The sequence below is a fragment of the Peromyscus eremicus genome, chromosome 15 (genome assembly GCF_949786415.1).
Source record: "Peromyscus eremicus chromosome 15, PerEre_H2_v1, whole genome shotgun sequence".
NCBI lineage: Eukaryota > Metazoa > Chordata > Mammalia > Rodentia > Cricetidae > Peromyscus > Peromyscus eremicus.
Window position 1 is genome coordinate 64,974,388 of NC_081431.1, and position 17,590 is coordinate 64,991,977.

Genomic DNA, 17,590 nt, shown 5'->3' on the forward strand with positions numbered 1-17,590 from the left:
CCCATCAAATACCTTCTCTATTTCACTCTGTGTGGGTAAATCGTCTTTTTTCATTGTTTACAAAGGTATAACACACCTTGTTTGAAACATGAGAAGTAAGAAAAGGGATTGCCTTCAGGAGTTTACAGCAAGAAGGTGCATCTGCAGTAGATTACAGACTAACCTTGAAAGGATGCCTAGATTGGAGCAAATCCAGACACCTAGAGAGAACAAAACAACATCCCCCAAACACAGAGCACAGAATGGCTATTTCAATAGCTGCCTGACCAGCACTGGAAATATGGATAGTGTGGAAGCTTAAAAAGGAATGTGATTCATGAAGTAGAGAAAATGATGAGTGGGACTGAGAAGATGGCCTTGTGGGTAAAGTGCATGAACACAAGGACCAGAGTACAGATTCCAGGACCCTACATAAATGGAAAGTGGAGAGACCCGGCCTCAATGCATGAGGTAGAGAGCATCTGAAGAAGACTCCTGATCTTGGGCTAGCCAGGTGGTGGTGGTGCACGCCTTCAATCCTAGTACTCAGGAGGCAGAGGCAGGTGGATTTCTGAGTTCAAGGTCAGTCTGGTCTACGGAGTGAGTTTCAGGACATTCAGAGCTACACAGAGAAACTCTTGTCTCAAAAAAAAAAAAAAAAAACAAAAAACAAAAACCAAAACCAAAAACAAAAAACAAAAATCAACCAACCAACCAACCGAAAGATATCTTGGGCATCCAAATGGTTTTATATACATGTGCTTGTCCACCCATATACATATGGGCAATCATACATGTGAATACACACACACACACACACACACACACACACACACACACACACACACAGAGGCAAAGTAATAAATAATGAAATATAAAATTTTAGCATGTATAACTAAAAATATAAAATGTAAAAATGTACAAGAAAATGTTCTGGTGGAAGGTCCACCTCAGCCCCTGGCATCCTGGCACCCATATACCCAAAGAGTCTGGAATGTTCTGGTGGAAGGTCCACCTCAACTCCCCTCCCCTATCTTTCCCCAAACCCGTCCCCTCAAAGCCCGCCAAACACAGCTTCTCCCCCAGAGATGCTCAAGACCACTCCCATAGGGTATTTAAACTACATCCCAGAAAACACACACATGGTTTTCAGGTCTCTTGTCCCTGTCTCCTCTCTGGGGGATTGGAGAATCACCCGGGAACATTTTACCCATTAAACCGGGGCTTTTTCTAATTCGGTCTGATTTGGTCTGATTTGGATTGCTGCGTTGGCGGAGAGGCTTACTGGGGTGCAGAAACTTTTCAGAGAGAAAAAAAATATGATGATGATTTTTGTGTTAATTCTCTGGCTGTGATCAAATATCCTGACCAAAAGCAACATGGGGGAGGAAAAGGTTCAGTTTGCCTTATGCTTGCAGGTCACAGTCCATCACTTCAGGGACTCAAGCAGCTAATCCCATCACATCCGGTCAAGTCAGAGAGAAATGAATGGACCCACCCGCTTCGTGTTGTTACCAGCTTTCTTCACTCAAACAGTCCAGGTCCCAGCTGAGGGAATTGCTCTAACCTGGGGAGGTGAGGGGATGACCATTGAGCCCAAGGCTGGCAATGCTCTACTACAAAGCCAAGGTGTGAGCATACAGACAAAGAGAGGGAAGGCACCCCAAGCTCTGAGGGGAAGAACTCCAGAAGAACAGCTCTCAAGAACAGGTTCTGGAGACAGCAGGAAGGTTTTAATGTCTGCCTTGGAAGCCAAACAAGCATAAAGAGAGGCATCTGAGTGGAAATCTGTGGACAGGAGGAAGGACACACTCATCAGCTTCTTTGGACTAGCCATCTCCTAAGCCCGGAGAAATAGCCCCGTGAGTGAAGCGCTCACTGTCAAAGCGTGAGGATCTGAGTTCAAGTCCCAGCACTCGTGGGTGGAAAAAAAAGACCAGGTGTGGTTATACACCTTTGTAATCTCAGAACTGGGGAGGTAGAGACCGGTGGATCCCTGGGTCTTGCTGGCCAGCCAGTGTAGCCAAATTGGTGAGGACCAAGACAATGGGAAACTGTTTCTCAAAAATTAAAAAAACAATGATGGAGAAAGACATCCCATGTCAAGTTCTGACCTTCACCTATGCAGACACATTGACACATACACACAGGTACGCAAAGCCATCACTCAGTAGATTTAACCCAGGAGCTTCAGGGCTTTATAGCCAGGCCCCCTGTTCACTCTGGAAACCACTCCAGGGTATCAGGCGTAGTACATATCTGTAGACCCCAAATATTTGCTCAACTACAAACAGAATACACCAAGACAGCATTCCACAGTCCAACCCCTGCAATCTGGAGCAAAACAATAAAGAAATGTGAGACTTTGAGACAGGTAGAAACTTCACCATCTGAGCAAGTTAGGTTAGGTTAGGTAGAGTCCAAGTTTATCAATCAGCTGTGTGCCACGGATATTCAATATGTAAGCAAAGACTCTGCCAGCCTGGTCTACTTCCTTTCCCATCTCCTAAAGACCGCATACCCATGAGTGCTGTTCTCTCATGGCAAGCCGGACTCTCCGTACTGCATACATGCCCAAACACTGTATCTCCCAAGACAGTTGGCCTTGAAGTCTCAATTCTATGCCTCCAAGTTCAACCCTACTTCTGCAGAATCTTTCTGCTATTATAGCCAGCAGTATGAAACAATCTCAGGGCACAAGGGCCTCAATACATTCTCAACATGGGTGCGTATTTATGTTACTTAAATAAATACTGCTTAAATGAAACATTAACAAATTTGTCACATTAAAACCAGTTAAAAGGGGGTGGGGGTAGGGATTTATCTCAGTGGTAGAGTGCTTGCATGTACATGACCCTGGGTTTGGGTCTCAGTTCTGGGGTAAAAATTGAAAAAAAAAATGAAAAAGGTGGAATGGGGATCTACCTCAGTTGGTAGAGCGCTTGCCTCGTATACAGGAAGTCCTGAGTTTCATCCCCAGCACTGTATGACCAGGGTATGGTGGCTCATGCCTGAAACAGCTGTAGTCCTGAGGTGGAAACGGGAGGATCAGGACTTCAAGGTCATCCTTAGCTACACAGTACGTTCAAACTAGCTTGGAATACATGAGACCCTATTTTTAAAAAATTGAAAGGAAAAAAAAAGATACATTTTGACCCTTTTCTTCTCTGTTCTCTGTTCAAAGAAACCATCTTTAACTATATATCACCAGAACAGCCACAGCTACCCAGCAAGCTGGTCTTGTCACATGGGGAAGGAGGGAACCTCTTGACGAGGGTACTGGAGGTCACCAAGGGCCGGGTCTGGCTCGTGAGGTACAGACACTGTTGTCCACGGCAAAGTCCCCAGTCTCAGCTCGTTTTGAAATGATGAATGTCTCCCAATACCTCAGTTTACAACTTCTTTCCATATTTCCTATGCTGAAGACAGCCCCGGCCATGGACAGTTCCCCATCAACTTGTTACCTGATGGGTTCTGCAGTGGCTGATGATCACTGGATCTGCAATCTCATCAGAGGTATGAAGATATTCACTCCCTAATCCTTCACTCTGCCTACATCTGCAGCTCTGCTTTCTCTATTATTAACAGTTTCTTATCATCAACCGTTTGATTATCTTCGAATATAATTTGTGCTAGAAAGGCAGGAAGATCAAAGCTGGGCTCTTCCCCCTTTATTATTCTGAGTAATGAGTTGGTATCCTAGCAACTTGCAAAGGTGACCCACTACATTTTCTTGCTTGGCATATCATCACATCTGGACTCATCAACGGCCTTTTTCTTTCTTCCTTTAAGGCAGAGTCTCATGTATCTCATGCTAGCCTTGAACTTGCTAGGCAGCCAAATGATTTTGCCCATTTCATCCTCCTGCTTACACCTCCTACATGCTGAGATTACAGGTGTGCACCACCATGCCCAGTTTATGTGGTGCCAGGGATGGAACCTAGGGTGTTGTGCATGCTAGCCAAGCATCTACTGACTGAGCTACACCGCAGCCCAACTGACTACTGTTCATTTGTTTGGTTTTAATCCACGGCCACCAGTGTTCTTTTGATGCTGTATGGAGATCTTATTAATGCCTGATACCACCTCTGTGGTCCTTCCTGTCTCCCTTGCCTACCCTACCTCACTTCTGCAATCTGACTTATTCTAGGAGGCTCTGTTATATGGAAAAAGGTGTTTGGGGAAAGCCGGTCTGTAAGGCTTGCATACTCATAACCCTCATCAGGCTGGCTGAACTTTTGGTCCTTTTCAAAATGGGAAACATTTAATTTGTGTGTGCTGTGTGGTGTGGTGTGGTGTGGTGTGGTGTGGGTGTGTGTGTGTGTGTGTGTGTGTGTGTGTGTGTGTGTGCGCGCGTGTGCGCGTTATGTGGATGTATGTATGAAAGTCAGAAGGGAACCGGCGATTCCACCCCTCAGGGACCATACACCTTGTTTTCTGGAGACAGGGTATCTTCATTGACTTGAATCTGAGGTAGCTAACTTGGCTGGCCAGCAAGGCCCAAGGACACATTTTTTCTCTGCCTCCCAAGCATTGAGATTACATGCCTGTGCCAACATGCCCAGCTTTTTCCTTGTGTTATGGGGATCAAACTCACATCCTCAGGCTTGGATGGCAAATACTTTACCAACGGAGCCAACTCCAAGCCCAGTGTTTCATTTTTATGAGGTCACGGATATCCTTTTCCAACTGAAGATCACCCGAGGTCTTCACATCAGTGCTGTAAATAGGCCGTTCTTGTGGACAGAGGTATCTTGGCTTCTGCACGTTCCTCTAACAGTCTCAAATAACCATGTAAACATTGCCTGCTCCACTGTTTGCTTTCAGTGTCATGGGTGGTTGGCAATGTTGTGCTCTGCGGGTTCCTTTCTTAAAAGGCATTCAAGTGTGTCAACTTTCCCTCCGATTTCTGCTGAATCCAGGAACCGTATCCCTCTGCCAGGTTAAGAGAGAGTACGTTCTGTCTCTGGCTTTCATTACATTCTAAACAGAGCCCTTCTTTCACTTGAAGGAAAGCGTACTTCTGAAAGCTTCCATGCACAGAATTGAAGCAGGTCTGCAGGGTGCTGAATCCCCCCCTCTACAGGAGCAAACGGCCTCTCCTCTCTGACGCAGGATACAAGCCACTGCCGGCATGGTTGGAAAGTGCACGAAAGCACAAGTTTTACCTAACTTGTCCCAACACGGGTCGCAGCTTAGTTCAATGGCTGGCACTTCTTCCCAGGCTCAGGATTTCATAGCAAAGTCAAACCCCAGGCAGACTCTAATCACGCCTTGCCATGCTGACAGCCATCTGTTACCTGGTGTGCCAAATATTAGTTTGTTCCCTGAACTGTGCTCCTGGGACAGGTGGCAATAACAAGGGTGATATAAGTCCAATAATAATAATGTCTATCATACACACAGCATGCTCTCACCAAATTCTCTGGGCTCAAAAGAACATTTAAACAGGTAACACACACACACTCCCCCCCCCCCCCCCCCCCCCCCCGTGGAGTGCACACACATGCACACAGAGGTCAAAGAACAATCTCTGGCATCATTCCTTAGGTGCCATGTACTTTTTTTTTTCTTTTTTGGAGATCAAGTAGGCTAGGATGACTGGCCAGTGATCTTCCAGGGTCTATCTGTCTCCTCCTCCCCGACACTGGGATTACAATTTTACAGAGTCACACCTGGCTTTTCCCATGGGTCCTAGAGAGCCGACTCAGGTCTTCACAAGCACTCTACGAACTGAGCCATCTCTCCAGGCCATACTGTGAGTTGTTTTTTAAAACGGCTACCTCACCAGCTATATACCACCCTTCTTAATTCCTTTTGGCCCAGACCAAATGCCCCAGGATTATTAGTCTAATGTATTCACTGAGACATTTAGGGACCGAGCAAAGGATCATCTCTGGGCAGGTACATAAGGTGCAAGGGGTGGTCATGAGGGGGAACGTGAATGCATGCATCTATATATAGCTGACTTTATCAGCCAAGCAAATAGACTGACATTTCAGAAATTCATTGTAGCATGGGACCCTCTGGATGAAATCATGCTGCTGCCTTTGGAAAGGAGGGCTTCTCTACTTCCAAGACACAGTTTCATTCACGTGGCCTTTTGTTTCCACATAGAAATTTTCCTCCTTGTGGGGGTGGGGACTTAGTCATAAATTAACTTTGGCACAAATGCTGTCTAGTTTGGTTTCGAAGTCCTTGGCTAATCAGAAGTAAGGCAAAACCAGGGAAATGGAGAGCAAAAGTAAGAAACAGTGATGCCAGGAAAAGGCCATCATGGAGATGTCTCAGAGCCCAGCAGCATGACCAGTGAGTGTATTGGTCAGCGTGAGCTCCGTGGCATCCACCATGTTGGTTAACCGTCACGAACTGTTTGAGCACACAGAGAAGTCGGCTCTGGAAGCGAGGCTGGAATCCCCCATTTCAGACCCAATCACATCTGACTCAAGGTGTTCTGCAAGGCCCCTTGTCTGAGGAGAAGCTGGCCCCCTGACTCTGACGAGAAAGGAGAATGGCAGAACAACCTGGTGTCATGCCCGTGAGGACAGCTGGAGGGAGAAGCCCTTTCCAGCCAATGTTACTGTCTGTTCCCTGTTTAAACATGTCTCAGGTGGGAACTGGAAGCTCATCAGTAGAGAGAAGCTCAATGGAGACCCCAGCAAACTGCTTCTCCTTCAGCTGATTCCTGACCCGACCCTGAGGTACCTAAGTTGGCTGGCCCAATTTGATGACGACAAGACCCGTCTGCTCTATTGGGCTACTCGAGTTGTCTGTTGGATGACGTAAGTTGATAATGTTTTGTGATCTACCTGCTTTTTACTTTTGCCCGAAACTTGCTCAGTAAAGTCACCCATTTGACACTAAAGCTGCAGCTCTTGGAGGTGATTCTCTGGACCATGCAGAAAAAGCCTTCACTGCATAAGCTTTACGAAACAACATCCAAACACCAGCAAGGGCAGCAAGAGGCAGTAAAACAGTCTGATACCGGTAGTACCAGTAAGCAGCCAGCAAAGTATGAAACTGAGCTTAAAGCAGTTCTAATTCAGCAAAGGCACATATGGGTGTGGTATGCATGTGTATTCATATGTACACATCTATATGTGTGTGTGTGTGTGTGTGTGTGTGTGTGTGTGTGTGTATGCTGTGCACGTGGAGGCAAAAGGTTTACATCAGGTATCTTCTTTAGTTCTCGACTTTCCATATTGAGGCAGTCTCCGATTTGTCTACTCCAAAGCTCACTGACTTGGTTCCTCTGGCTAGGCAGCTTGCTGTGGGAGCCCCACCTCCACCCACTGAGGGCTGGGATCGTAGGCATGCCTCTACTCTTAACCTGGCATTTACATGGGTTCTGGAGACCAGAACTCGGGTCCTCCAGCTTACACAGCACGAGCTTTACCCACTGAGCCATCTCCCCGCTCTGAGATTATTTCTTCTTTTAAAAGCTTCACGCTTGGGGACTGGAGAGATGGCTCAGCGGTTAAGAGCACTGGCTGCTCTTCCAGAGGTCCTGAGTTCAATTCCCAGCAACCACATGGTTGCTCACAACCATCTGTAATGAGATCTAGTGCCCTCTTTCTGGCCTGCAGGCATACATGCAGGCAGAACACTGTATACATAATAAATAAGTAAGTCTTAAAAAAAAAAAGTGGTGGTGGTGGGAAAGCTTCATGCTCAGATAATTAATATTGAATTAATGGGCTGACATGGAAGACCTCATCCCTCTGAAGGATGCAGTGGTCCCTTAGCAGCATGGACATGGTGCTGGGACACGCCCAGTGACTGCTTAGTCAAAGGTGATCTGCAGGCTTTTCCCATGTGGCTTCCACTAGTGATGTGTATTGAACACTTTATTCTAGGACATTTCTAAGGCTCTTCACACAAAGTTGAGGTGTGCTTTCAGTTCCAATTACAGAAAAAAAGGATCCAATTGTTCCCAAGAAAAAAGTTTAATGGTACGTACTTTTTTAGCCTAGGGTCCAAAAATCACAACCCCAGATTGATGGTTGCCTTGTAAACCTTCACACCTATTTTTCAGTAGCTTTCTGAAAGGCAGAGACCACACATGAATACTCACGGAACATGGTGTAAAACTGCTGCGGATTCAGATTCCATTTTCCCCAGGGGGTCTTGTGGCCTTTTGACTGGGCATAACTTGCATGATTGAACTCGGGTTCTGTTCCAAAGGAATCTAGCACTCGGAGCATGCACCTGCAAGGAAAGCGCTGTGTGTCAAACTATAATCTCGATGCTAGACGCCGCAGTTCGAGAGAGAAAAGCAGACAGACAAATGCTTGAAAGTAAAATTGCCACTGGAAAGAAGCATAGGTCCTATTTTCTTCCTTGTTCATTTTGCAAAGAAGGCCTCGGCCACCCCAGCAGACAGAACTGACTAACCACCGAGAGAGGCTCAAACACCAGTCAAAGAAACACCCGTGAACGCTGCAAGGGGCCTGCAGGATTCACCGCAGTGGACTTAGCACCCAGGTAGGACTGGGCATACAGTAGGTGCCTAATCAATGTGATGAAAGAAACAAAGCCCCATTATCTCCACAGCTCTTATTCTGCCGAGAGCATAGGGCATGCTTCAGGGCTGTCAGCCTCTGTCAACCTTTACATCCTTAGCTAGATCATTCGCGTTTAGGTGATGCTAATGATAGAGCTGCAGGTGTCTGCTTGATACTGCACACAGCTGCAGGTGTCTGCTTGATACTGGACACAGCTGCAGGTGTCTGCTTGATACTGGACACAGCTGCAGGTGTCTGCTTGATACTGGACACAGCTGCAGGTGTCTGCTTCACACTGGACAGAGCTGCAGGTGTCTGCTTCACACTGGACAGAGCTGCAGGTGTCTGCTTCCTACTGGACAGAGCTGCAGGTGTCTGCTTCCTACTGGACAGAGCTGCAGGTGTCTGTTTCACACTGGACAGAGCTGCAGGTGTCTGTTTCACACTGGACAGAGCTGCAGGTGTCTGCTTCACACTGGACAGAGCTGCAGGTGTCTGCTTCATACTGGACAGAGCTGCAGGTGTCTGCTTGATACTGGACACAGCTGCAGGTGTCTGCTTGATACTGGACACAGCTGCAGGTGTCTGCTTCATACTGGACAGAGCTGCAGGTGTCTGCTTGATACTGGACACAGCTGCAGGTGTCTGCTTGATACTGGACACAGCTCCAGGTGTCTGCTTGATACTGGACACAGCTGCAGGTGTCTGCTTCATACTGGAAAGGCACTCTTCACATTGGTAAGCTAATGGTATTTGAAGGCAGGGTTCTGGGGGTTAACAAGGGATGGATGGTGGGCCCGTGATGCCATAGGCGCCTTTAAAAGAAGATGCTAGAGACCCAAGACAGAACTCTGCACAGTAGGATAAGGCTCTCACTGAAGGGGGGCCACTCATCTTGGACTTTTTAGCTTCCGACAATGAGAAATAAACAAGTCTGGCTCCAGTATTATGTTGTAGTAACACAAAACAGACTTCAATCTCATTTACTAGGCAGGGGTAGCTTTTATATATCCAACTATAATGTAATAGGACTTGAATGCTGGACCAGCTCAGAGCTGATGCAGTACAACGGAGTCCCTTTGGTCTGTTCCACCGAGCCAAACCCGGCCCACCAGCTGTCTTGGTGCAGCTGTGTGCTAAGAATTGGTTTTGTATTATCTTGTGTATTTGGGTATATGTTTGTATATGTGCATCTGTGCACAGGTGAGAACAAATACGTGTGTGTGTGTGTGTGTGTGTGTGTGTGTGTGTGTGTGTGTGTGTAGGTCAGAGGTCAACTTTGGGCTGTCTTTACCCAGGCACATCTCCCTTGCCTTCTTTTGAGACAAGATCTCTTTTGGCAAATCTGAATTTGCCAAACAGGCTAGGCTAGCCGGCCAGGAGCCCTAGGGATCTGCCTGAATCCCCCAGTACTGGTGTTGCTGGTGTGTACCACCACACCAGCTTTGTCAGGTGGGCTCTGGGACTAGAACTCAGGTCCTGGGACACTGCACAACACTTCACTGACTGAGCTCTTTCCCCAGCAAGGTTTCACGTTCTCAACTCACTTTGAAAAACACGACAGAGAAAAATTCCGCAAAGTTCACATTTCTACAAGGGAAAATAAAGTGTTCTTGGAACCTGGCCACACTCGGCTGGTGACACTCTGCCTGCACCTTGGTGGCTGCCTTCAAACTGTGATGGCACAGCGGAGAGCTGCAGTGGAGACTATGCCTGGTTGCAAACTATTCACAAGTTGGCCTTTTACAGAGAAAGCATTCTGACCACGGGTGGAGAGGCCACAAAGGATCACCGGCAGAAAGGAATGAGAGAACCGGCATTCTTGATCTGGGAACCGGCATTCTTGATCTGGGTCGTACTGATTTAGCTGATGATTTTCAAAACTGTAAACTAAGCTGGGGGAGGGGGTTGGCCAATGGGGGCGGTTCTGTCCGCTGCTGTCCTCCATCAGTACACTGCTGAGCAACTTCTGCTGGACCAATACACAGCAAACTAAATGAAAATTAAAGCCCACATTGAGGACAAATGGTGGCAACCCTTTTAAGGACTCTTTCTCTCTCTCTTTTTTTCCTTTTCTTATTACCGGGAAGCTATTCTAAATTTCTGTCAATTTTCACTCTGATGTGAGATTCTGAAAACAATAAAACCATTGAAGTCCAAACACCAGATCACATCCTCCAGGAAACACGGCTGTCAACTGAAATTTCTAGACAAGAAAAAGACAAAACGGAGAGAAGGCCATGGCCACAGAGTGAACCATGAGCTAACCCGGGACAAGGTCCTGACTGGGATTCTTACGTGGCACAATGACAGGTCTCTCTTTTGGGGGGGTGTATGTTCATGTGTGTGCAAGTATGTGTGCGTGCATGTTCAAAAGTGTGCATGCAGATACGCATGCATGCATGTGGAGGCCAGAGGTCAAACTCTGCTGTCATTCCCCAGAAGCCACACACTTGGGAGGTGGAGACAGGAGGGCTTCCTGTTCACGGTCCTCCTTGGCGCCATCTTGGAACTACCTTGTCCCTGCGCTGTGTGGTTAACATTTATGGTCCTGCTTGGATGCCCTCTGCATATCTGAAACATCAGGAACCTTCTAACGTCGTAAATGTGTATCTGCCCCAGTGTCCAAAGCAGCTGGCTTGCCTCTAACAGACACCTCACAGCCATGCCACATGGCTCCTGGAACATTCTGCTGTTGTGCGATGCTACACTACAGTGAGAGACGCTCAGAAGCAAAGAGTCTACTTTCCAGCCGGGAGTCTGGTGTAAAAGCTGGCACGCTGTGAGCCATTTGTGTCTCCCACTCCTGCATGTCTTCCACACTCAGCAAAGGACTCCTATGGGGAAGAAGGGTTGTGAGTTCCGTAGCACGTGCTAGAGTACTAGTAGCACGTTAGCATTTAATAAGTGTTTAATCAGATTTCCTAAGTTCTTATGCAAATGAGACAGAATTTGTAATTATTTTTCCATGGTCAACAGACCTAAAGGGCTTGTTGCTCATTGGATGGTCTGATGACATCACAAGGTGGGATGCAGTTCCCATCACCTGCCATCAAGTAAGATGACCATAGTCTGACAGCTTCTTTTGTGGGCCTGTATGTGTTGTACATGTCTGTGCATGTTCCCATATATGAGTACATGTGTGGTTGTACATGCATGTGTGTGTGTTTATGTGTACACACGTATACACGCATGTAGGCCAGAGGTTCCTTAGTAGCTCTCCATCTTATTTGCTGAGACTAGGTCTCTCATAGAGTTTAGAACTCACTGAGTTGGCTAGAGTATTTGGCCTGGGAGCTCCAGCAGCCTCCTGTCTCCACTTCCCCATGCGGGGACTGCAAATGCGCACTGCACCATCATGTACACATTTATGGAGACACGGGATCCAAACTCAGGTCCTCAAGTCGCACAACAAGCCCTTTGCCCACTAAGCCATCTCATTGGCACTCCTCTATCCTTTTATTTTTGGGATAGGGTCTCATGTAACCTAGGCTACCCTCAAACACCCTAGGTGCTCAAGGATGACTGAGCTGCTCCTCCTGTCTCTACCTCCTGAGTGCTGGGATTACGGGGGAGTACCGTCACACCTGGATCTTTGGGGGCTGGGGATTGACTCCAAGGCTTCGTGTACAACAGGCAGGTGGAATACAAATGAACTCTACCCCTAGATGCAACTTTTCATATTTAAAGGGAAAGAAGTTGGCAAAAAAAATTCTAGGAAGCCTGGTTGTCATTTGACGAAATTGTAGCTTTGCCACAACACAAAGACCAAGGGCTAAAGTTCCAAGAGACCTCCTGCTGTTTACTGCTAATTCAGACCATTACTAAAGAAAGACAGAAAAACATTATGCATGTCCATAAGCCCCCAGAGGGGGAGCATTTCCACACAGCAAGCATCAAATACCAATCAACAGTGACCATTTTAATAACGACATGGCCTTTCTTAATTGACCCAAACGCCACCACTGAGAATATTTTTCCATCTAAACAGCTCTTCTTAATAATGAGGACACCAGAGTCTACGGAGGCCTGAGTTGCCCAGTTTTCTCTGCAGGTTTTCCAGATGTTTGCCATTCATCGAATGACAGAAAGAAACAGCCCTGACTTTCTTCCCTTAAGGCTATCACTAAGAAAAAATTGTGTTTACAATATGGCTTATTAACCAAGAAGAAAGATAGTTTTTTCTAGGTAAGTGATGGCTTGTGATTTGTGAAGTAGAACACCAAACCAATAACAGGGAAAATATGACATCAAAGACAGAGTGGAGTGCGGGAGCTGAGGAGATGGACGGCACAGTGAGCACAGTGTCTGGTGCACGCTTGGAAACCCAGTGCTGGGAGTGAAGGTGAGTGGATCCCTGGGGCTCACTGGCCGGCCAGCCTCGCCTATCGGCCAGCTCCATGTCACTGGGAGACTGTCTCAAAACTAGGAGAGCTGTTCTGAAGAATGACACCCGAGGTTGTTCTCTGACCTCTATATGCATGCACACCTACACACATGTGTACATGAACACGTACATGCATATACACATGAAAAAAAAACAACAGAAAGGACAAAGCATTATCCCGGCCCAAACTTTCCTAAAAATAAAAATGGTAATATTCCAAGGAAAGGAAAATAACACAGACTGTAGGAACAACATACTCAACACAGTTAATACAATCATCATAGTCAATCAACATAGTAGTCATTCCAAACAATTAGTACAATCAACAGTCAGCCAAGCACAGTCAATAGTCAACACAATCAACTGTTAACCAAGTCAGCATAGTCTACACAGTCAGCACAGTCTATACAACAGTCAATAGTCATTCAACAATCATTCAACACAGCCAGCACAGTTAACAGTCAGCACAATCATTCACGAGTCAACACAATCATTTAACACAATCAACACATTCAGCATAGTCAGTCATCGCAGTCAACAATCTTTCAACATGGGTAACACAGTCAACAGCCATCCAAGCCATTCAATATAGTCAATACAGTTATATAGTCATTCAACACAGTTAACACAGTCAACAGCCATCCAAGCCATTCAATATAGTCAACACAGTTATATAGTCATTCAACACAGTTAACACAGTCAACAGCCATCAAAGTCATTCAATATAGTCAACACAGTTATATAGTCATTCAACACAGTTAACACAGTCAACAGTCATCAAAGTCATTCAATATAGTCAACACAGTTATATAGTCATTCAACACAGTTAACACAGTCAACACAGAATACTTGGACTCTTTTTTTTTTTTTTTTTTTCCGAGACAGGGTTTCTCTGTGTAGCTTTGCGCCTTTCCTGGAACTCACTTGGTAGCCCAGGCTGGCCTCGAACTCACAGAGATCCGCCTGGCTCTGCCTCCTGAGTGCTGGGATTAAAGGCATGCGCCACCACCACCCGGCTTACTTGGACTCTTAATACAGTGTCCACTCCATCAGTTCCTTTGTTATAAATATTTAACTGTTCAATGAGAAAAATCATTGCTGTTGGGGGTAAAGTTTGAAAGAGAATTTTAAAGACAATGGACATTACTAGACCTTGAATTTTTGAGAAAATTCTCTGTATTTTCACTTTAATTTTTGTCTGATTTAGAAAGGACTTCCAGTCTGAAATAATCTGGGGGGGGTTAAAGTTAAAAATACTAAATGTAACTAACAGGAAAGATAAAGGCCTTTAAGGTATTTCTGTATTAGATTAGTTAGCGTATGTGATGGTTCATCTTGATTGACAACTTGCTTCAACTTTGGAGAAATGCCAAGGAGACTGGACAAGCATACCTCTAGGTGTGTCTGCGAATGTATCTCCAGAGATGATTAACTAAGGGGAAGGTCTACCCTAAATGTGGATGGTACCATCTTGTGGGCTGGGGGTCCAGGCGGAAAGAGAAATTCTGCAGTCAATGCATTCTCTCTCTCTCTCTCTCTCTCTCTCTCTCTCTCTCTCTCTCTCTCTCTCTCTCTCTGCTTCCTGACTGCTATGACATGAGATACTCTACCACATTGTCATTCCCCTACCCGCCCCCCAAACCATGATAGACTGAAGCCTTCGAAACCATGAGCCAAAATAAAACTTTCTTCCTACAGGCTGTCTTGCTCAAGTATTTCGTCAAAGTGACAAAATTAATACAGAAGACCACCTCCAAAATGTTTCCACCCATTAGTCACAATGAGGTAACAAATGGAAAGGGTGCTGGGATGTAGCTTGTCTAGCATGAATGAAGCCCTGGGTTCCATCCTATGCCCAGCACTGAGAACATCAGTTGTTGTGGCTAATGGGACAGTTAGCCTGAAGTAAGCTGTGCAGCTGCAGAAACATAAGAGACCCTGCCTCATCACGGGCAAGCTGAGGGTCAGCCCCCCAAAGCTGTCCGCTGACTACCACATTCATGCTGTGGCATGCACATACACACATTCACACAAACACGAATACATGCACACACAATAAACAAACAAACAAATAAATAAATAAGAAAAATCATTATTTGATTAAATCATGAGATCCTTTTAGGTACACAAAGAGAAGAATGCTAGGTCCTGGGGAAGATAAATGGGGAAGCTGCTTGATATCTGTTTTTTTTTTTTCTTTTCTTTTTGTTGTTTTTTGTTTTTTTAAGACAGAGTTTTACTTTGTAGCTCTGGCTGTCCTGGAACTCACTCTGTAGACCAGGCTAGCCTTGAACTCACAGGTCTCTCTGCCTGCCTCTGCCTCCTGAGTGCTAAAATTAAAGGCATGTGCCACTATGCCTGGCTGGACACCTGTTTTCTATTCTCTGAACATCAATAGAAATAATGAACAGCCCCAGGAAGTAGTCAGTGGGCACAACCTGAATTTCATTAGGAATGAAAATATACTCCACAGAGTTCAAAAGATAATATTTATGCAGCCTTTATAAACAAACAAACAGATACGATTCTTGTTAGAGGAATAAAAGGTCTTAGCATGTAGTACTTACTGGTAATGAACCCAGGATGGTCCTAGAGTTTTCTTAAATTGAGCAAGTCCCACAATATCGATATAAATAAGCTCAACAATTCTGTCTCCTACTGTAGGACAGCCAGATCGATTTCCAACAACCTTCTTCATAATCCTGGAGTGGAGCAAACGAGGATATAAAGACATCAGTAACTTGGCAATGCTAAACCAGGCAAATGTGATAGGTTCAAATCACACCTCAAGTCCCTATTAGAGATAATGGATTGATGCTCCAAGCCTGTCTCAACTCCACAGAGTCCCCATTCTGACCGGGGAATTTAGATGCTGGTGTATAAACACAACCTGTGAAGTTCAGCAAACGATGTTACCCATCTCCACTGTGGAGCAGACAAGAGAGCTAACCAGATTCATCTCTCTGAATCTTCCCTCTCATCATCTTCCAGGGTGGGGAGAGGGGATTAAACAGTGATATGTAGATAGTTCCCTCAATAATTCAAATATTCACTCCTGGAAAGGGGCTCTGTAAGACTCAGGAAATAAAACCTACAAGGTCCAGGAAGTAAATGAGACTTACAAGTCCCAGGAAGATCCTGAAACACAAGACTCACAAGGACCCTCCCCAAGGTTATATAAGCAGTAACCATGGCTTGGGAGAGATCATTCAGTCAGTAGATCTGCCTACACGTCAGGCAGGGAGCTTGAGAGATACAGCTTTAATGAGTTGCTACCCTTGCTGGGGTGGGCTTTTTAGTGATGTGGCTTCCTTCTAAGTGACCCCCTCATCCACAGTCCTGTTAAGTAACCCCAGTAAATTCACTGGCTTACTAAGCTGGACTTGAGTGGAATCCTTTCTTTGGTCTTTCATTGGAGCCTGGTGAACATGTCCCCACATGTCACACAACAGACACAAACACACTGACATTCTCTCATCTTCATCTGTAGTCCCTAAACACCTTCGGTTCCCAGCCCCTCAGCTCCAGTAACTCCCTACACGGTCCTGCACTGTCTTGAGTGACTCATGACAGAACTGGCCCCGTGGCTTTGACGGTCTCATCATCCAGTCTTGCAGCCACTGACCCACCCTTCTCTACCCTGGCACCCAAACTGCCCTTACGATAACAGATCGACAACATATGTGACTGCTATGTGAACTTGATGAGTCAGAGTAAGTCCAAAGTGTAACTGCCATGGACCCAGAAACCAGTTACTACCTTTGACCTCAGAGTAAGTCCAAAGTGTAACTGCCATGGACCCAGAAACCAGTCACCACCTTTGACATCATCCCTGCTCACATCCCACAGTAATACTTGACCATTTACAAAAAACCCCACTTTTGAATGACAGGGGCCACAAACTGCTCCATAGTTACTAAGGACATTCACAGCTTTAGGCACCTTCTGCTCCTTTCTGGGCTTCTGAAAAAAAGGGCAAGCTCTATTGAACCGATTTTTCCTGAAGAGCTGGAAAACTTCCTATGAAAGGCTGGATAATAAACACGTTCCATATTCCACTCGGCCACTGTCGGGTGGAAGTAGCCATGAGTTCAAGTAATAGTGGGTGTGACCCATCCTGCACTCAGCAAATGTTGACAAAAACAGGCAGAGGGCTGGCTCTGGGCCGTTACTATGGCTTATGCCTGGGGTCCACCTTGTGCACTGGCTCTCAACCTTGTCTGAACAGTGCAACTACCTACAGAGGATCACAAGCTACTTAGGCCACGGCATTTTCAAATGCTGAATCACTCAGGGAGTGTTCTGTTCCAGGATTTTAGGGGGATCCCCAAATCTTTGAGAAAGTAAAATGGAAAAAAAATCCCCCAAGCAATTCTAAGGAGCAGCAATGAATTGGGGACCATTTCCCTGTGTGGCTTCTGTAACGCTCATTTTAAATAAGGCACATTTAGGGGCTGTGGATTTGGCTCAGCGGGCAGAGTGCCTGCCTAGAATGCATGAAGCCCTGGATCCCCTTCCCAGCACCGCATAAACTGGGTGGAGCATTCCTATCATACTGTCACTCAGGAGGTAGAGGATCAGTATATCTTGACTATATAGCAAGTTTGAGGCTAACCTGGGTTACATGAGACCTGTCTCAAAGGTCCCTACTTCCAGAAAAACAGCACATATGGTCCTCATCCTGGTATTCACAAAGGTCAATACTGACCTGCCCTTGGCC

The 17,590-nt window shown here is 45.9% G+C and overlaps 1 protein-coding gene across 1 annotated transcript in view; it reads right to left on the minus strand.

The window, feature by feature from the left end:
• Mgat5 (alpha-1,6-mannosylglycoprotein 6-beta-N-acetylglucosaminyltransferase) overlaps positions 1–17,590 on the minus strand; it is a 265,798-nt gene that overhangs the window by 81,067 nt on the left and 167,141 nt on the right. Inside the window, exons 10-11 of the mRNA XM_059280607.1 lie at positions 15,438–15,572; positions 8,054–8,187 (exon numbers count right to left, since the gene is read on the minus strand). Coding sequence (XP_059136590.1) covers positions 8,054–8,187; positions 15,438–15,572 — 269 coding nt within the window. The remainder of the gene's footprint in view (positions 1–8,053; positions 8,188–15,437; positions 15,573–17,590) is intronic.